Here is a 21,995-nt window from a genome sequence, read left to right as displayed (position 1 = left end):
TTATAGACTGTTAGAAGTTATTGATCCCTTGATGCCTTGCTCAAAGCCACCTCAGCAGTAGCTAGGATGTAAACTGGCACCTCTCCAACTATCTCCCATACTTTGGTCCATGCTGCACTTGAACCACCCACCCTTGCTGTTCTGTTCTTGCACTAATTCTCACAATCATTAACACTCCACATTGCTGCACTTTAATTATTTGAAATACTTCAGCTGCTCTAATATATAGAACCATTTGCTGCTGAGTTAAAACCACTTTTATTCAGTGGGTAGTCTCTTTGGCGGGGTCTATATTCATTTTTTTCTATATCATGTTTGTTGAAAGAAAAATAACACATCCGTCTTGCACAGTGTCCTCTCTCTCTCTTACTTCACTGCTGCGTTGATAAGTGATATGACACACACACTGCATTAGAAAGGTGAAATGTTGAAAAATAAACCGGCCTACTTTGTGTGTGTGTCTGCAGCATCCAGGACATCGCCATCCTGTTCAGCGTGATCATCATTCTGCTGATGATGTTCAACACATACGTGTTCCAGGTTGGCCTGGTGTCCCTGCTGCTGGAGAGATTCAGGGCTCTGCTGATGGTCTCAGCTCTTTACCTGACCCTCAGTATCTGCCTCCACTGCTGGGTGTTGGTATGGCTTCGTCACACCATCACAGACACCTACATGTCGACTTAGTGTATAAACACTAAATGAAAGCTGATGCATTTAAATGTGTCCAAGAGAAATATTAATAAAATCATGAATCAGACTAATTATGTTTTTATCTGTACAACCTGAAGAACCAACCACCCTCCGGTTACCAAGACAAATCCCTAACAGTGGGCTACTGCCAGCCCTAATAAAGCAGTTTGACAATCAAATACAACAGAAAATTCAATCACAAATTTATTTACTACATGCATTCATAGTATTACAGCATATTTTTGACAAAACGCTTTAAAAATGTAATGATAATATGGGCTAAAAAGATAAGGTAGTGTATTAAAGTACTCAACATATTTTTTGTGTTATGGCATTTTCTTTTGAACAAATAGTGCTAAAATTAGAAACGTATGTGTGTTTGTTTGTGTGTTTGTGTGTGTGTTTTCATGCTTATCAATCAAGTCTGGGCTCCATTAGCTAAAAGTTAATATATTATTGATAATACAACAACCCAAAAAAAAGAAAATAACAATAATAATATCAACTATAAAAACAATATGATAAAACACATCAGATAAAAAGGAGCATTGGTAGTAACAAAATGAAGCTATACAGTTACATGCAATGCAGTTCTACCAGAGTACATGAAAACAGTCTGGTGCACTGGATAGAGCAAAAGCAGTTCATATATACAGTGCAAAAAGTGCTAGAGTGGTTTCATAATGCAAGCTGGTGCATTATAAATAAGCTAAAATAGTATACTATACCCACTGAAGTCATAATTATACTGAAAACATTATACAGTGTCTTCCATAAACCTTTGTCTGATGGCTGTTTTTCCTATTTAATATTGATTTTACATTTGTATTTTTTTCTTTCTGAACACAGACACATATGAAATATGGATTTTTTTTTTACATGTCAACAAAAGCATGGTGGTGAATGTGGTGAGAACGCTTTGAAGACAGGAAAGGATAGAAACAAATTACACAATTTAGTTATTTTAAAAGTGTTATCACGGCTTAATGGTATGGCACAGGAAAATATTTTTAAAAAACATGAGCGAATCCAGTGTACATACATTTTTTATCTCTTGAGTGTGCGTAAATAAACGTGACTCCTTCTCAGCTTTATGATCAAGCCGTTAAAATGGGATTTCCAAAGCTGAAGCAGCATTTGAGTTGCCTCTGAGCTGAGATGTATCATTTTTAGAGAAATGATTGGGCATGCATCTGACATGATATATGCCATTTATTGCCTTACCAGCATTCTGTCCAGTTACCAAAATACAGTGTATGATATTCCAGTGTTTCTTTAATTATTGTCAGTGTTGGCATTTCCACTATCAGATGCTAAATGCTGTCAGTGTTTCTACATGTTCATTTCCAGTGATTTGTAGACTTATCCAGTCTTATCCAGTGAATCTGCTGAAATGAGCATGACTCAGTGGTGAAGGATCTCGTAATACGTATACACATGCATAAACATCCAATGTAACAATCTGACGTTGAGATAGGAATACTGCAGAGTACTTTCCACTCTGTACAGTGTTTAGTCAGATGCTACATGAGGAGACAGCAGACAGTCTAGTCGACTGCAGCAGCCTCAAACACAATGCTCTACTGTACAGACCCAGGATTTGCCAGTGTGCACTACTGAGGTATATTTCCAGTGCGAGCTGCAACCACTCACTGAGGCCTTCAGCAGAAGCCAATAATCTTCTCTCCAGTGTATAAAACTACTGAAAAGTGTTTTTGTTTTCAGTTGACACTAGTTTCAGTGTACATAACGATTCAACATATTAAAAACATAAGCAAAAATATGTGTAGTGTCATCTACAGTATCTTAGTCTGGACTTCATTAAGAAACTTGCTGCTAAAAAGTAATTATGGCTTATGATAAGTATGGAAGACATAGTGATCAGTAATTAAGTTGAGCTATAAACTCATGAATGTTAATTACATAATAGCAGTTAACAGTGACACAACACAGTTGTCAATTACAGTGTTCTAAGACGTTTTCAGTGACAAACAAAAAAAAACAAAACAAACTTGAACAGTGTTTCAAATTCCAGTGATCACAGCACAAAGAGATGTCTTAATGCATATACATATGGAGGGGATTACAGTGGGGACAGTTGTATATAGTTTGTTCTGTATTTTTTAAAAATAATGTACAATAATGAGACAAAACTTGATCCCGTCACAACAGCGTACAAATGGAACCACCAAGAAAAAAAACGTGGCATGTTGTAAAGGCACTGTCACACGTGGTCGTCCTTCTCACACACAGCTGCTCTGTATGAGAAAATGGTAGTCAGAGTATGATGAGGTTTCTCCATCAGTGGCACAACTCACTTCACTCTGCCAATGAAAAGCATGAGGAAATGAAAATCATTAATCAGTCAGTGACTCACTGCTCAAACTAAGCACACAATAAATTGATAAAACAACACAGAGGAATCACCCCGAATCTAGAGATATATCATATTTTGGAGTTTACTCACAGACAGGGAGACACGGAAGTGATAGGTGATGTCCTGGAAAGACAGCACGGGCACTGACCACAGGTGATAAGTCCCCTTAGAGTAAAGTATAAAGAATATTATGAATAATAAATCATTGTTTCACATACAAAATGACAAGACAAGGAAATATATTTTGTTTATGTGATGGATCATGATTAAGTATATCATTATGTACCTTTGTTGATGCACTCTGTCCATCAACAAGCTCTCTCTCTGTGTGGTTGGGACATAAACGTCCCTTGGTGACTCCACATTGTTGCACCCACACACTGTTCATGGACCTTTAATGAATTAAATATGTTGTAAATAAGTTGAAAGTTTGTTTTTTAGTTGCATTTGTTTTATGGATCAGTTATTTTCTAAGGATTTCCTAATAATCTTAAAAGTGTAAGGTCCAGTGTGTCAGATTTGCGGGGCTGAAATGTAAATGGAATATGCATGTCTTTGTTTTTTTTAATGCATAATCACCTGAAAATAATAATGTTATGTTTTTGTTACCATAGAAATGTACAGGCATAAGTCCTCTTCCACAGAGTCTAACATGATGAACAGTAGCTCAGGACAGACAAAACTACTAATACTGGATCTAGATTGGGCCTTTTGTGTTTTTCACACGTTTTGTAGCCACCATGGTTTCTACTTCACACTAGGAAGGAGAAGATGAGGCGAGGGGGTTGTAATCAGTAACTACACCACTACGCCACCAAATCTAACACACTGGTCCATTAACTCTAACTTTTCATGTAGTGCCAAATTACACGGGTCTTTACAGGAAACTTGTATACTCACGTCATGCGCAAAGTGATTTGTGAGATGGAAGAATTTCTCTTTCCATGGAGTGATACTGTGTAACTGGAGACACAGAGAAAAACAGCATCAAACATCAACTCTTGAACTCAATCTGTAACTGTGTAAACATACAGACAAGAAACTTGAACATAATTAATCCAGATGATCTCTCAGTAAATAGTTTGATGTCTTTAAAAAATTCATTCATTCAATATTCAATCATATTCCAGCCTTCACAGTCACCATATCTGAACCTGATTGAACACCTTTGGTAAACTTTGAACCGACGAGTAATACAACACTTTTAACCATCCCTTCAGTCCATCCCTCCAGCTGTGTTCTTGGAGAATCCTTGGCTTACTAAGGAGCATTGAAACTGTTCTGGCTGTTTGTAGTGGACCGTCGCTTTATTAGGACACTTCATGTTGCTTTTTTCTTTAATTTGTCAATCTGTACAATGTCAATTTAATATAAGTGAAAAATCTGTACCTGCAGCCCTCAGGTGTTGTGCAACTGTGAGCTGTGATTTCTTGGTTTGTCTCCAGGATATGTAGAGTAGCCAGAGAGGGAGTTGACCTTCCTCCTGTAAACGTAAGAAAAGCCGCACTATGAGCACTATAACTGTAGCATTCCGTTGTACAGTATGTACATAAGCTTTGTTTGCTGTTCTCAAACAAATGGCTTTTGTGTTTGCATACTTCATATTATGTGTGTGAAGAAAGTGCCAGGTCTGGGCTGTGTTTGTGGATTTACCCTTTGTGCGCAGGCTGCGTTGTCTGCGTGATGCTGGCTGCTGACCCCCGGGTAGACGGTTGGTAGTTCCCACTCCGTCTAGGTCTGTAGTTGCTGGCCGTTTGGACTTGGCATAGTACAAAGGTGCTGAGGTGTGACTCAGGCGGTTTCTACCACGGTTCTCCTTGTCCATTGTTCTGGACTTGGCCTTCTTAATAATAGTGCTTGGTGTTGGAACCAGACTGCTTAAATCTAGAAAAGGAAGATAATTAACTTGTATTGAAGACAAATGTAGACTATGAAAACAGATGAAAACATCTAATATTTGCTTACTTACCTGCTGTGGATTGGTTGTTACTCAGTGTCAAAACTGTAGCTGATTGGTTGTTTATGGCTGTGGTTGAACAGCAAGCTGGAGGATTTGCAAGTGAATGAGAGAAAAGGATCAGATCTAAATCAGCCTGTTGTTTGCTGTGCTTTCCAAAACCATTAAACTTGAGCATGTCCCCTCACCTGGTGCTGGGGTGGTGGACGGTGAAGTATATGGACTATTGCGGGAAGATCCCAGTGCAGCTCTGGACCTTCACCAATCAGATCGCAGTTCAGGAGGTCAAAAGCATGCTTTAGTTAAACTAATGACACATCTATAAACCAATTAATTTTAACGTGTTTAGATGTGTGACTAATGATCTCCTTTCAGACAGGACTAAAGAAACACCCAACTAAGCAATCAAAGATAAGACTGAAAGAGTAAATCAGAATATTAACCAAGCGGGAAGAAAGGAAGGTGTTGAAAGCGTACCAAGGGCAGACAGGTGGACAGAAAGTTACAGTGGCAGTGAAGATGGGCATCCAAGAGATGTAGAGAACACAGGAAGGAAGATAGCTACAGAAAGCAGGGACAGATTTTACAGAAAGACATTAACGAAGAAGTGGAAAATTGATTCCTTTCACTAAAAAGCTGAAGTGTCTGCACATACCCGTCTTTCTCTGTGACGTCTCCTCTGTGGTGAAGAGTCAACACATAGAGGACGGACATGGAAATGACACTGTCAGGAAAAAAAAAAAAGATCCAATATATCATCATCATGTCATGATTGAACAAGCTGATTTGTTGTTTACCCACCACTCCCTCCCCAAACACGTTTTGCTCAATCTAACCTGAAGGCCATGACGACGACCAGAGCCAGGATGGTTCCCTGCATGAACTTCTGGCTGATGCAGCCTTGATCTGGTAGCAAATTCTGCAATAAACACACAAACTCACATTAAAGTTGTTCACTTGCAGAATTTGACAATTTAAGGTCTTTGAATACATCATATCACCACAGACCTTGCTCCCAGGTTTGACTGTCTTCTTCTTTAGCGGGCCACTTCCTGTTCGGCTAAAATAACTCCCTGATTGGCTACAAGGACCAGAAAAAGAAATGTAATTTATTAATTCTTTTCTACTCATGTGTTATTCTCTTTCTTGTTCTGAAGACTAAATTTGATTTCTGTTCATTGCTCTCACCTGATAGTGCCACCACTCACGGTGCTCTTCATACTGTCAAGGCGACGCAGCTTGGCCAGTTTGCGGCTCCATCGCTCCAGTTCGTCTATACGAGTCTCCAGGTTGTCTGTCAGCTTGCAGAGCTCCTTCACTGCTCCAACGTTCTCCATGAAGATACGTTCCTTTAAAATGAGAGAGCTGTTGGTATGTATGGAAGAAATCTGTGAGTGCATGTGCATATGTTTGTGTGCTTTCATTACCTTGTTGACGACTAACAGGTTGGGGATAGTCTCTCCATTGGCACACACCACATCACCCCCCTCCTTCACCGCTTCAGGCAATATTTGCTGAACCTCCTGAGCGATCACTCCTGCAGGAGGATACAACAAGTGCTCAAGTGAAAAAGCACAGCAAAAGCATGAAGGAGCATACAGATACAGGACACACGTGTATAAAAATGATCAAATATTAAGACATTAAGATGAAAACATGATATACAGTGTACAAAGAAATGAGATGATGGGGGCAAACATTTGAATTTGTTATTTATGAAGTTGTTACCAGTCTCTGCAGTGTTCTCTATGCCCACGGTGGCAGCAAACTCAGGCTTGTATTGATAATGGACCAGCCTCATCTGAGAAATCCGTTTCAAATTGTCTGTGGTGTCGACCTACACACAGACAGAATGACAATGACATCCATGCAGATGGTATGAAAACACGATGTTCGTGTTGCAGGTGAAAATGCTTTGGTCGAGTATAATGAAAAGACAGAACTGCACAGTCAACCGTGCTGAGCATGGGCATTTGGATGACATGATTCATGATGACAAGCACAAATGACACACATGGACAATTTGGAAACACACACACACAAACACAAACTCATATAGATACACACTGAGTACCATCCTCACCTCCTGGACATTTTCTTTGGCCCTGATGTCAGACGGGTGTACCAGAGAGCCCATGACCTTTAGGTTGCCATGAACAACAAGGGCCTCGTCCGGCCGGTCTGTGTTGATGCCCACTCTCCCGTGGTGGTACACCGAGTCTGGCAGTTGGCCACGCTGCCACAGCACCTCGTTGTCACTTTCAAACTGGCCTGGGTTGGATGCCTGTAACAGAGAGACGGAGAAGGTGCGCAGACAAATGATGGTTCAGGTATTTCTGAAAGAGATGCTAAAAAAAATAATTACAACATTTTTAAAGGAATAGTTCGACATTTTGAAAAAATATGTGTATTCACTTTATTGCAACACCTGCACCAAGAAATGGTCTTGCAAATAACCCCCAGTTAAACAACCACAATATCTTGTTTGTACACTTTTACACTTTTTGTGTTTTTTTGTCAGCTTTAGAGGTGCTGGGAGGCAGATTTTATGTTGTTGTTTGTTTTGTTTGGTTGCACAGAAATAGGCCAGCTGTTTCCATTCTTAATACTAGGCTAAGCTAACCTAACCAGCTGCCGGTTCCAGCCATATATGTACTACAAGGTGTATTTCCCAGAATGTAGAACTATTCCTTTAATACAAGTCTAAGATGTACTAGGCTTAGCATAAGCACAGGAGTGTTTATATCTTTTTCATTGTTTAAATTGAATTTAAATTATTGAATTAACACAATAATTTACTTAATTGTGGATAAGCACATTGAATAGTAACAAGTACACGATTGGATAGCTTTAACAATACATTGTAAGTTTATGCTTTACACTAGATTAAGTATATCGCTGTCCAGTGAAAACCACAAATCTCCACACATTTGTTTTAGATAAACTTTAGGACCAATAGTTCCTTCAATGTCCTCAAATATTCTTAATTCTTAAAGTTAAATAATTTAATCAACTGAAAAAATCTGTTATAACAAAGCTAATCTTTTCTCAGCTCAGGTTTGTGGTTGCTGTTTTAAAGATATATGGCTTTCACAGGACAGCCACAATGCACTTTGTTTTACAAACTTTGTGTTGTGGAGTGTACATTGTGTGTGCTGGGAATCACAGGCACGCATAATGGAAAGACAGACAATGGAGAGGATCTACACAGTGATGATGAAGTGCAGAGATGCATGTACAGTAGACAAGAGAAAGGTGCCACATTCATAAGGGATATGATCGTTGTAGGAGGTAGACAGACATGGCCAGACGTTACCCTGACGATGATCCTCTCAGACACTTGGGCAGCCACAGTGTAGCTCTGACTGTGGGACTGAGCATGCAGCGCCACCACCAGCATGAAATACCTGCAACGACACAAACATCAGGAGAAGATGTGACTCCTGAAGATTTGATTGGATCATAGTAAATCACGTTTCTACATGTGATGGTATATTTTTCACCTCTGGTCAGGATTTGGTTTGCCCTTCTTCCTCATGTTATTTGCTGTGGTCTCACTGAAGTGGAGCCGCCCAACTGTGACCTTTGTGACCTGCTCTGAGGGCAAGGTTACCCTGGGAGAAACAACATCACAAATACATTATGTAACAAAATCCTCCTACCACTATAAACCGTTTCTGCCTCGGTTACAAGATGTGCTCACAACATTTCAAGTCAGGTGCCTGCATGAACACTGAAACAGTTGCTTACTGTATTAAAACAACATCCTGAAAGACTCATTCCACCCTGCCCATTGCCTGTTTGAACTGTTACTCTCCAGGAAACATTACATACATAAAAGGTCCATGAAAATACGCACCACAAGATTCATAAACAGTTTTTGCTACAAAGCCATCACCATAATGAACTGAAATCAAACCGGACGACATCACAACATAATAAACGGCAATTATATGCAATAGTTATCTTAACTAACATTTAGGGGGATCTATTGGCAGAAGTGGAATATAATAAGTATGTTTTGATCAGTGTAATCACCTGAAAATAAGAATTGTTGTGTTTTTCTGTTACCTTACAATAAGCTAGTGTAAGATGAGAGATTTTTTTTTTTTATATGAAGTGAAACTTTGACGTAATGTATCACATTGTTGTGAGTCAGTGTCAGTGTTGAGTTGTCCTACTGTTGAGGCAGACATTAAAGTAATCATGTTGCACAGAAAAAACTGCCCCATGCGTTTGCTTGACCCACAGCCTGAAACTTAATTCAGTAAAAGTGAAGCTTATAGTTAACGCTAAGAGTAAGCAGCTTTACACTATCATGTTGAACCTTCATGTTTCTACAGTAGCCCAGAATGGACAAACTAAACACCGCTCACTGTAGTTCCTACATGCTTGGAAGGAGAGGAGGAGGCTAAATCCTGCACACTGGACCTTTAATACACATATGGGTATATGAAAAATGTGCTCCTATCCTTTAAAGTGTCAGACTCACAGCACTGGCTTAAAGGGTCTCTTGCTGCGGTCAGACTGTGACTGCTCCACACTGATAGACTGATTCATGGCCTCCACCTAGCAACAAGGAGAGACATAAAACATAAACTAAATACACTGCAGAGCTAAAGGTTAACTCTCAAGTTGATATCATGCTGGCTATTTTCCCTTTGTTCACCTTTACTCCATTGAGTTTGAGATAGAAGCAGTCGATGGGCTGCAGGCCTTCACTTGTCTTGATGTACTTGGGGTCTCCCAGCATGCCTATGTATACTGTGACCTGGAAATGGTTCTTCTTCTGGCAAACGAAAGCGTCGTCAGCCAGGGAGAAGTTGAAGCCTTTGTCGGCATCAACGCGGTAGGTCGGCATCGGACTAAAGGCAAAGAAAGAGATTGTGGCACGTGAATACTACATATAGGAAGCATACCGCATTAAGAAAGGCAGAAAGTGAGTTTAGCAGTTTTTATCACCAGGGGGAGACTTTTGACAGGGGGTTTCCACGTGTTTTTAGGAACAAACGTTCAGAGAGATACATATGTGGATAGAGCATATGTATGTAATGAAATAAATAACCTTTTATACTGCACGTGGGGATCTAATATAGCAGTTATATCTTCTGTGACATAAAACCAGAGATTTTTACGTAAACATTCCCTCATTGGTAGAGCCCCTTGCAGAGGCCCCTCACGGCCCCTAAGCCTCAGTTTCGGTGCCATTACTTTACAACCCAGAGGAATGAGATCTTCTGGAAGTCTTAATAAAAGTCTAACCTTCTGTCCCTTTATATAGGTTCAGTGTGCTAAAAGTTTTGATGACCAGGTGGTTTTGATAACATATCTGAAAGGTCCTGTGAGTTCATTTTAACCTTCCTCCCTATCTATGCTCTTTTTATTTTGGCATTACAAAAGCAAAAGTGGGTGTACACTAATTTTTCCCTTCACCCCTCCTCACGGTGTCTTTCTAAGCCGAAACCCTGCACTCGTTCACTCCCCCACACAACTCACCTCTGAGGAATTTGTAGACCTCTTAAACCCTGCTATTCCTTTGCCACTCCCACTGTATACTTTAACCAATTATAACTTTAACTTTGAGTTCCTTTATCCCCCAAATAAAGACCTCAAGATATACACATAAGCCAAAATAACTTCCACCCACAGCTCTTTGCAGTTTGCATCATATAGTGGTGTCCACTTGCTCTGCTGGTGAGGTTGCCACTTAATGCACTGATAGTTTGGGTCCAGGTAGGCATTGTCTGCATCCTGCATTAATCCTGTGATAAAAACAGATTGAAATATAAGCAATTAAATCAAGACAGAAATCTAATTAAAGGTAAGTATGTCTGCAGCTGTTCTGTAAAACTCTTTATCTGCGTGAGAGTTAAAGGGTAGGTAAGAGCAGGCGAGCATGAGGTAGAGGAGGCGAGAAAGAAAAGAAAGATGCCTGCCTACCTGGTTCTTGTTTGATGATACCTGTGAGGATTTGGGAATTCAGGGTGCTGTTGGGAGAGTCGGAGTGCTTCCTCTTCTTGGCCTGGTGAACAGGGATGCCACTGTGTGAGGATATTGAAAACACAGTCAAATATTGTACACATTACCACACCTTCCCATCATTCCTTGCTCCATAAAAACTGGACAGCCGAACCCGCCCTCCTTGTATTATCTTCATGACTCACTCTTGCCCCTGAGGATGTTGCAGTAGCTGATGGAGCATCTGTGTCTGCTGCATGTCTCCATTTCCGCTTGTGGCTGGACCAATAGGATACTGTGATATCATGGGCTCGGGCTTCAGGTACATGTCCCGATGCATGCTGGGATAGTGGCCATGTGGTGGGAGGGGTGGCGTTGGAGTCATGTGACACATGTTCTCTGGTGTCATGGTCCTGATCATGTGAGGATCTAAAAGACACGACGAGGATGGAGCATAATGTTTACATGATTATATTTACCATTGCAAATACACTTAATCACATAGAGAGTGTAGCTTTTCCCCTCATGGCTTGTCTGTCGTCATTTCAGATTGCAGTTTATTCCCTCCAACCTTGGCTAAAAGTATTTTCCATTGTTTCCAACAGGAGAACTGGAGGAGTGCCGATCAGATAACACTATTCCACACCTTTTTACTAATGGGCAAGACCAACACAGGTGTGTGAAGTCCATAATGACTTTGAGTACTGTTACTTGTACGTTGAAACAAACCAAACATAGACTGGTTGATTCTTTGCAGAAACTCTTAAAATAAAAGCTTATGAGGATTCAAAATGTTGTCAGTTTTCCAAATAAATTATGTTAACTGTTTAATAAATGACAGAGACACAGTGAATTCAATATATTGATTGGTTTGCCCATGAACCAGATTTTCTATCTTTATGCTCTGTTCAAAAACAATGAAGTGATGAGAAACAGATATTGACTTAAGCGGAGAGGCGTCTGTGACCCTCATACACCTTGAATACTTCAGTAGCTTCCTCTGACTCAGTCTACAGATTAAAGCACCGTTTCTGTTTGTTGTATGGTCTCTTTTTTTTGTGCACTCTCTGTCACCGTTTTGCACATTTCTGCAGGGAAAGAGGGGAAAAAAAGTGTCACTTACCATTCACCTGCTGAGGAGAGTACGGCTCTGAGCTGGAGTCTGGGGGGGACTCAGGTAGTGTCCTAAAAAAAATAGACGGTGGTGGATTATTTAATCACAAAAACAGTCATGTTTGACTTTCAAATTATAGAAATAAATAAATTCTTAAAGCAAATACCATGCTTGAAGTTCGTATATTGTTCTTATTTTCTAAACTGCCACCATATTTAAGGGAGAAACTAGGATCAGAGTGAGTGTAGTTGTTCTTTACACAAGATCATGCGTCAGGATTTTTTCACAGGATGTAATTTGACTCTCTCGCTGTCTGTTATCAGTCTCCCTGCCCCCTCTTGCCCAGTGCTTTACTTGTACAAATGAAGCTTAATCAAGTATTGATTGCATAATAGACTTGTAGTAGAGTGTGCGTTTGGTTTCATTGCATAATTAAAAAAATAAATAAATAAAGTTGTGTGTGAGTTGCAGGAGCATCTTGAACATCACCAACTTATGCTATATTTCTTCTGTCTTGTCTGAGGTATTGTGCTCACCCTGGAGCGTAGTGGCCTCTGTGCTCAGGCTTGACGTGAGCCTGCTGTTGTTGTTGTTGTTGCTGCTGCTGCTGGTGTTGGTGTTGGTGTTGCTGCTGCTGACCCAGGCAGGAGTAGTTGTGTCGGAGGCCCAGGGATGGACCTGGGGGGTAGGCGTTCTGACAGTTAGGGGGCCCAGGTAGAGGGGGTCCTTGGCGAAGTGGTATAGGGGGGCTCACACCACACACCAACCCCCCAGCGGAGGACACTCCTGCCTGGGGAGATGAGTAATTTGGTCCTGGGGCGCTGTGGACCTCTGAGAAACAGCTGGGAGAACGAAGAAGGGGAAAAAAAGGGATTAGCCTTATCAGAAAAAACAAATTCCTTTGTAACGACATGATCTGATGCGGTTGGCGCATGTTGTTTTGACGTTGCTGGGTTGGTCTGGAGTCCCTACTGACATGTCAGTGCTATCGTCCTCCTTGCTGATGTACTCTTCCAGGATACTGGTGTCGATGTTGGCTGGCTCCAGAGAACTGGTAATATCATGACCTGTGGAGAGGGGAGGGGAGGGAACACAGAGGAGATGGAGAGCATCTGGGAATTAGCAATGGGAATCTTTCAGCAACTCCACACAGTGCCGCAACAGTTCTCTCAGCACAAGATTATGTTGAAACAATTCCCTGGAAGACTGAACTAATGATATATTAGGAGCTCAGTTTGTTTAGTATTAATCTGAATAATGTAGATATAGATGAATGAAAGAAAATTTCACAATACTTTCCTGAAAATTTAAAGATTGAGAGAGAAAAGATTTCAAGAGTGACTAACAGTCTAAATATGGGTTAGTGGTGAACATTACAGATCACATACAGATGATTCATCCTCTGACTGATTGTGCATATGGACTGGATTCACTCTAGTTGACGTTTACTGTTTTGTACCTCAGCTACCTTTTCCCTGCTATAAAAAAAAGAGAGTTAACATAAAGTAACTACATCAAAATTATAAAGTAGATTGTGTTGTACCCAATTTACATCTCTCATAAAGGTGAACTACATCTAAAAGGTTGCTTCTTCTCATTGTGCGTCATGATATAAAATATTTTCCTATAAGGTTATAGCAATTGTAATTTTCAAATTCCCTAATACTCCCCTTACTTCACCCCGGGGTCATTTTCACCCTTTGATAGCCAAAGCCTCACAAATCCCAAACACATGACCCCCGCTTAATCTTTAAAACACCAACACGTAGAACAAGCACTTTCTTATGCATATATTTAGAAAAGGGTACATCCGTTTATATAAACCAGCCTTCCCTCTTGCACAAAAGAGTGACCAACTCGAATGTAACATGAGAGAAAGTGATGAATTTTCTTTGAAGCTGTCGCTAGATGTCCCAAACTGCAGTTGCTGGAAATGAAGTGAGTGTGAGAGAAGAGAGGGGGAGGAGGACAGAGAGGGTGAAGCAGAGGACCTGGTATACAGTGGGTGGGCAGGCAACCCCAGTTTCTCTCTCTCTGTCTCTCCCTCACACACACAGACACGCGCACACACACACACACACACGCACACACACACACACACGCACACACACTTTCTCTGATAGATTAAGCAGCTACTCAGTTGGGAATGTGAGGAATTTTTGTGTTAGCATTGGAAAATATCTTTTTCCCTCTTTTTTTTTTGTCTTCCACTAACGCTTCATTCCTCATCAGAAACCAAAGAAATGTCACTTATTAGTATTAGTTACAATTTCCCGTGTTTCTTCACACATTGCTACCGTTCCAGACCATATTATCTAGAGAATAATGTGTGCTTTGTCACATCCAAACGCAGAGCTGACAGTATACAGCAGCAAAAACATCAACATCTTACAAATTCCAGACGTCAAACCCACAAACCTAACTACCAAGAACACTCCAAATTTTCTTTTTTAACATCATACATCCTCACATTACCATGTTTTTAAGGAAAACTAGGGTGTTTACACTGACTGGCTATCTTAGAAACAGCTGGATAATGTCTCTTAATACGTGCCAGTGCGAGAGAAAAGCAGGATGGTTCCCTGTAAAATAAGATCCAGATGTGCACCCCACCCAAAGAGGCAGTAAATTTAAGCTGGTAGGCCTGATAACGAAAAATAGAGTGATGGAGGGAAAGGGGAGGGTAGATAGATGGAGGTTGAAGAGAGCAGGGGCAAGAAAGACAGAATATAAGTCCAAGGATGGAATGGAAATGGAAAAAACCTACAATGAAAACTGAGGAGAGAATAAACACAGCTGTAATCAAGGTATCTTCTTGTCAAAGAGAAGTTCGAGACTTAGCCCCAGTTGGGTTCAAGTCAAAAGTGCTAGAAGTTCAAGACTTCAAGATATAAAAACACGTCCTCTCTCAAGACCCAGGTGTCTTTAATAGTTTTGTGCTTTACTCAGAGTTGGTTGTTATAGACTTTTTCAACAAAACAGCTCCAAATAGAGCGCCAAATTTGCGTGCAATATAAATACATACACAATAATCTAAATGATTTAAACCTGCAATAACCGTTTTGCCCACTCGGGGCAGCAGAAACAAGTTGCAAACACAACATATGACTCCTTTCAAGTACAATGTTAGCATTGATATGATGAACTTGTTAGCAAACAGTTGCTTATTTGCACATCCAGCAGTTAGAGATCAACATTAGCATTCATTTGGAGTCATGTTCCTGTCCATTTGGTGAATGTAAGACACTGTTTTAGCTCCCGCTCCACCAACCCCTGAAAAAAATGATCTGGCTCTTTCTCCCTGCTGAATGCGCCGCTTATTTTACCAGTTAGTCCTGAAATGTGTCGGCCTGCTGTTGTTGGAGGTGCTGAGCTTTTTCAGTGTAAACGGCTACCTGCAGCAATGCTATGAGTGAATCAAAGGAACAGCAGTAATATAAACACATAATGGTTACAGATGAGAATTTTTTTATTTTATTTTAATTGCACACATCTTATTTGTAGCCATTCCTCATCTATCTACCTGTATGCACCACAACATATGGGACATGCAGCTGCTTCTAGTATTAAATTAAACTAAATTATATTATCCAAAATGCCTGAATTGATAAAAAAGGAACTGTTGGGTAAGTGTATGGAGACAAAGTTAACATAGAAAGGGTATAACAGGTAGTTAGGGCTACAATTAATAGAGTGGATATACTAAATGTTAGACTACATTGTGGAAGTAAGATTTCACTGGTGAGACAAAATCACAGAAGCTAGAAGTGCGTTGGACAAAAGTGCTACAAAAAACAAATTCATGTATTTAAAACTCTAACTGGACCTGGTTAAATACATAGCCAAAATAATAAATAAATAAACTACAGACTCAGGTACTACAATACTGATAAAACAAAAGCACAGTCCTTGTTCACTGAGAACAGATACAGCATTTTTGTTGCATCTGTTCTGGAACTTTCACTACCTTTGTACCCATCCACAAACAAGAGAGTTTACAGTGTGACATCTGACATTTGCAACAATAAAAGAAAAAATGTATAAATTACATAAATCAAGTAAATTTAAAATCATTAATCATTTTTTTTCCAGTAAGTTTAAATAGCCGTGAACTGGATGTGTAAACTTCTCTGCCCTCTATGTTTTTCTCTGTCCAGCTGTGTCCAACGAAGAACAGTGAAATGATTGTCAGTCCAACTTCGATACAGACTGGCCTTTTGAGAGATTAGGGGCTGAGAGGGGAGTGTGTGTGTGTGTGTGTGTGTGTGTGTGTGTGTGTGTGTGTGTGTGTGTGTGTGTAAGCATACGTATGCATGTGTGTTTGTTTGTTTGTTTGTGTGTGTATGAGTGTGTGTGTGTGTGTGTGTGTGTGTGTGTGTGTGTGTGTTATGCCACCATTTCAATGCCTGGGTTGTCAGCAGAGTAATAATCTAAAATGAACACAAACAGAGGGCCAAGTGTGTGAGTGCCCATTAAACATGATTCGACTTACATCAGTCAATCAAATGCACAGCTTTTCCTTTCCTTTACATGTATTTTAAATTATAGTATATATTGTAATTGTAATTCTTTTAGATTTGTATAAACTATTATTAGGGCCACGGCAAGGCAAGAAGGAACATAAAACATTAACATGATTTGGCAGGCAAGGCAAGAAGGAACATAAAACATTAACATGATTTGGCAGAAATTCAATTTTATACAGATTTCTGCCTCAATAAAATGTGTATGCATTCACATGCGTATGTTAATAATTAAACTCTTTCAGAGGAGGAACAAAGTCCATCTGATCATCAAACATTTAGACCAGATTGACTTGGCTGCACACCCATGACACATATACACACACACACACACAAAAAGTGTAGTTGAAGTTGTCTACAATGAATAAACACATGCATGCCTATATCTCAGAGATTATTTAAGATAAACCTGATTTAAATGATATTCTCTGTTTATGTGTTTTTCCCAGTAGCAGTGGACTCTGACACAAAAATCACCTAAAAACAACCTGACAGATTTTAGTAATCGATATAATCAATGTACGGAAGAAATCCTGTGTCCTCTCAGCTGTCCTACAAGATGCTGCACAGTCCAGCAATACAGGGACTGTGCCTACAGTGAACAATTTAACACGCATACAGAGACAAATTGTAAATCAAAGGAAATGTTTTAGCTCTACACGAGAAAGTGTTAGACAGCTCTGACATACAGCTCGAGTTATAGACCTTCTCCATTTGTGTTATTGCTAAAAGACTGAAGATCACTATGACACAGACATTAATTATGAGGTGAATACAAACGGAAAGCCCCTCGTCAGGTAAATCACATCTAAAGAAAAGCAGAGCGGACAGAGCGGCAGAGTACCTGCGCGTAGCCAAAGCATGTTGATGTCCTTGAGATGAAAGCACCTGAAATGAGAAGAACAATTCCTCTCTAATTTTCACATGTTTCTCTACTCGGGCTGTAAGTCTTTCTTCAGCAGACCTGCGAGACGCATATCAGGGTAGCAAATGTGTGTGTGTGTGTGTGTGTGTGTGTGTGTATGTGTGTGTGTGCATATTGTGTGAGTGAGTGTGTGTGTGTGTGCGAGAGAGAAAGGCTTGTGGAGTGTTATAATGAGGATTATTTCCCAGTCATGAGAAAGGGCTGTACCAGGCTACCACACACAGACCTTGTCGCACACAAGCACTGGTCGCACCGGCGGACCTGGCTCAGGAGATTACAGGAGTGACAAGGCTGGGACGGGAACGTGGAGGGAGGTTGGAAAAAAAAAGAAACAGTCCAAGTGTGAGGTTGGGTTTGAGGGTCAACGATAGACAGACTTACAAAACATGGTGAAAGATACTGGGGAGGGAAAGGAAGAGGAAGATGAAGCAACAAGAAGAACGTCTGCTTCTGATAATCGTTTTTTATTTTTAACTTTTGGATTTCAGGTCAATTCTGACAAACACCTACAGCCATTGTGGCTGTACTATGGCTTTATATAAATATATGGCTAACTAATATCATATAATAAGATGACACATGCTGCATAACAGCCTCTCTTTCACACACACACGAACAAAAACAAATGAATTAATCACATGAAGTCCAGTTCAACCACTAACACCATTCGGTGGTTGAGGATTACTCAGTTGGCAGTCAGCACTGATGGGAGTGAGGCACAACAATGAAAAATAAAACCTACTCGTAAGCACTGTAAGCTTGGCTACTCAAAAACAATACATTCCTCTATCTTCAATTCACTCTTAAACCTGTAAATCAGAGGAACCATCCAAACTTGTTTCACGCCGGTTTCGCAAGATGGATGACGGCCTTCGAAAAACCATGATTCACAACTACGGTGGGAGTACAGCGGGTTTTAATAGGAATTTTGATATAGTAACGTGAATGATGAGTTGTTCTTGGGCAATATGAGTGAGAACATGGTTCATTCACCTCCTGATGATTAGAAGGTGAAAATGTTTTATTTCTGGCAGACACAGTTCAACCATCAGGTCAGAATGTTGCCCAACACTGTGGTTACCTGCAACATTTCCTCAGACCTGCTGTCTTCTGTGCCAAATTAGCAAATGCAAGCAATGTAACATGATAAACTAAGATAATAAACAAACATCACACATAAGAAAAGCATCATTGATGTTGACATTTTGACTACAGCTGAAAATATCAATCAATCAATTAATCAATCCACGGGACATTAATTGACATAAAATGTGCTGGGTTTTCTTTGTCTTCTGTGTTTAAACTGTATATTTTTTTAGTTTTAGACTTTTGGTTTGACAAAAGAAGATTTGAAGACATCTAAAGGTGTCAGATAATGAAATTTTCTGATATTTTATAGAGCAAAAATTAATGATTGGCAGATTAAATGAAAATAAAAACAATTAGTGAGTTGCAGACCTTCTTCTGATGTCAGCATTTAACTCAAAGCACTGCTGTGCCTATAAGGACAGCCTTACAGAGTGACTACTGTGGCTGCAGACTCTTATTGTACTTTATATATATGCAGTTTAATGTCTGCTGTCTGTGTGACCATTTCTTCTAAGCAATCTGCAACATTACTCTAACATTGCAGCATGAATGTTGAAATCTCAGCGCACAGGCACACAGGTTGACTTAAGACGGGGCATTACTCGGAGTAACAAAACAGCAATAAATGTCATGATCCTCTGTATGTGCAAACACGGCTTTGTGAGTGTATGTGTGACTGTTTGTTGTCTAACTGAGTCAGAGAGGAGAAGGTCAAGTTTTGGATTGGTTGGTGGTTTAACTGGGTTTCTCTCTCAACAGCCAAGTCTCTCTGCACCCTGAGTCTGCAGTATCTCACCTCCTCACTGTGTCTGCTCACTGTCACTCTAATGGAGTCAGAGAGAGTGAGAGCTCGGGGAAGGCCAAATACTCCAGGAGAAACACCAGTCTCACCTCATTGTGTTTTAACAGCCACCAAGGCTATGTCAGGAATGTACACTGTGCATTAGTGTGAATGTATACATATTTCACTAATCCTATCAAAACACATTTTACTAGTACTGAAATCCATTATAGTGAGTCAGTGTGCTTCTCTTTCAGGTAAAGGGCAAGATTAGCTTGGACAGTATTAGACAAATTATCTAATATATAAAATTCAAGACTTACTGATTACTTTTTATCAGTGATTTAACCTCAAGGTTTGACCGTCTAAACACCTGAATCTAAGATCTGAGAGATAATTATTAGTCTGATATTAGTAGGGTTAGTTACGGAAAAAAAAACAAGTTAAATAGGAAAATAAACATATAAGGCGGCACCTACTGTATACTTCTCATGGACAAGTTGACATTTTAGTCCAAGCTAAAGTGGCTGAAATAAAGCCAAAGTAAGAACATCTCTCTTACTCCCAAAGCAAGAATGTAAACACACTAAATTCCTGTCAGAACGGAAAGGAACCCCTGACAGTCATGGATGGATGGCTGTGTATATTTAAATCAACACTCTGTGTATACTATGATCAAGTGTTAAGTCTCTCTGCAGATAACTTATTACACATAAACCACAGTGTGTGTTTTCATGTGCACTTGACTTCTCCTGGACCATTTGACATCAAGTTTCTTAACAAAAAAGAAAAAGAAAAAGAAAACTATTAGTGAGATGTGAGATCTACAGGGGGCAGGGGGAAACAAAGGGTGAGCGTCTTGTTTGTGATATATGACGTTTCCTACTGGAATATGAGGTTCAAAGTCAAGAATATTCTTTTTTTTTTACTTAATTTGAATTCACAACACACTCAACTCAGATGTACTAAATAAGAGTAGATAAATCAGGGATGCAACAGAAGAGAAACTTTTAATCACTTTTTTTGTACATGCGGAAAAAAGTTTACCAACCAAAGTCTCAATGATTTAAATTTACAGCATATAATATATCTTGTTTTTAGGAGATTTGATTTTAGGAGAATAAACTTACACTCTTCTGAGCTGACTTTGGTTGTGTTTATTGGCCTTGTGATGATCAACATTACACTATCATGCGTTAAAACCACATTGCTCATGTCTGTCTCTAACACACACATTGTGCCACAGTACCCTTGCAAAACACACCATTTATCTTAACTCGAATTCCTACAACCTCCTCACCCTCAACCCCACCCTCCTCCACCTTGTTTTCCCCCCTTCTTCTTAGGATTCCCCGTTTAACTTGATCTGTTACCCATCACCAGCACTTTTGCTCCCCGCACCCGTTAACCCTGCTGCCTTCTTGCATTTTTAGTTTTTCAAGACAAACAGATAAGAAAGAAGTAGAAAACAGAGTTAGGTGTGCGTAAAAGTTTGGGAAACCTTCACCTAAAAAGCCCCAAGTCGTAAATGATCACTCACAAATATTATAGTTATTGTTATAATTACCCACCTGCCATAAGTGGTCCATTATAATTAAATTAGGCTTTAGATTCAGTACAACAGGTAAAAAATGACACTTCTTAAAACAAATTAATTAGAAGTCAAAGTAACACAACTCACAAGATTTCCTTTCACTATCAATTTCCTAACCAATCAGTTTTAAGACAGTTTTTTAGAACTGTATCAATACAGATAAACTTTTATATAGTGAGCTTACCTTCAAAAAATCTCTGTAACGCTTCTGTTTCATCTACCACGTCCATCCTAGCGGGTCCCACATAAAAAATCCATTAAAGTCTCCCCTTGTCCGAACGAAATCAATTCGGATCGGGGAAACTTTCACATGTACATCACGAAATGGAGGAATTTCCTAATGACTTCTTCTCTTTTTTCTTTTTCTTCTTCTTCTTGTTTCAGATCACATAAATCCAACAACTCTTCATGAGGAGGAACTTCTTTCTCCTGTTCAGAAACTTGGCACTGGATTGACGTCCCTCAGCCAAACGCCTCCAATGACTCCGTAATAACTTTAAAACAAGTCTTCTTCTTCTTTTTCTTCTTCTTCTTCTTTTTTTAATTAAGGTGCCATCAAAAGACCCATAAAAGAAAAAAGTTCCTTCAGGCGCACCTTTACTTCAGCTCCCACAATAAGCTTCATAATAAGATTTGGTTTAAGTTCGCGGAAAGTGCCATCATCCTGTGGAAAAACCAAGAGGACTTTAAAAGTCTTTAAAAACAAGTGTGCGTAAAAGTTGTCTAAACTTGACTCCGCAAGTCCTTTCTGGTGCTTCTCTTCCTCCTTCGCCTCTCCCTCTCAGACAGGATGTGTGCGGCACAGAGTCGGAGGAGAGGAGCTGAGGGCAGGTGAGGGATGTGCGCCGGACTGCTGCAAAGATCCCCGAACAAAAAAAAAAAGTTCTTGTAAAGACGCGTGTGTCTGTGGTGCCAGAACTTTCACTGGACGCATTTTGCAGCTTCATGATGCTTGTGTGTGTCATAGCTGTTAGTAAATTAAATGTA

At 39.9% G+C, this 21,995-nt stretch overlaps 1 protein-coding gene across 5 annotated transcripts; it reads right to left on the bottom strand.

Moving 5' to 3' along the window:
* Window positions 1-1,086: 1,086 nt before the first annotated feature.
* Window positions 1,087-21,985, bottom strand: myrf (myelin regulatory factor). 5 transcript variants are annotated; one of them, XM_019277189.2, is made up of 27 exons: window positions 21,193-21,982; window positions 13,073-13,163; window positions 12,633-12,938; window positions 12,106-12,167; window positions 11,189-11,411; window positions 10,986-11,065; window positions 10,672-10,786; window positions 9,694-9,889; window positions 9,517-9,593; window positions 8,528-8,638; window positions 8,326-8,431; window positions 7,108-7,308; window positions 6,753-6,861; window positions 6,452-6,561; window positions 6,213-6,373; window positions 6,033-6,105; window positions 5,861-5,943; window positions 5,680-5,748; window positions 5,502-5,585; window positions 5,213-5,280; window positions 5,037-5,111; window positions 4,721-4,951; window positions 4,457-4,550; window positions 3,968-4,030; window positions 3,354-3,459; window positions 3,158-3,232; window positions 1,087-3,014 (listed from the first exon to the last, which is right to left on the bottom strand). In XM_019277189.2, exons 1-27 carry the CDS (start codon window positions 21,236-21,238, stop codon window positions 2,934-2,936), a joined length of 3,096 nt encoding a protein of 1,031 aa, XP_019132734.1. In that variant the 5' UTR covers window positions 21,239-21,982; the 3' UTR covers window positions 1,087-2,933. The 5 variants fall into 5 exon arrangements, with proteins under 5 accessions (XP_019132734.1, XP_019132732.1, XP_019132733.1 ...); XM_019277187.2 differs by having other exon boundaries at window positions 10,965-11,065; window positions 21,193-21,981; XM_019277188.2 differs by having other exon boundaries at window positions 8,341-8,431; window positions 10,965-11,065; window positions 21,193-21,980.
* Between the last annotated feature and the right edge of the window lie 10 nt (window positions 21,986-21,995).

This window comes from Larimichthys crocea, chromosome XXI (genome assembly GCF_000972845.2).
Source record: "Larimichthys crocea isolate SSNF chromosome XXI, L_crocea_2.0, whole genome shotgun sequence".
NCBI lineage: Eukaryota > Metazoa > Chordata > Actinopteri > Sciaenidae > Larimichthys > Larimichthys crocea.
The sequence above is the reverse complement of the archived record's forward strand: the minus strand, read 5'-3'. Positions and strand labels throughout refer to the sequence as shown.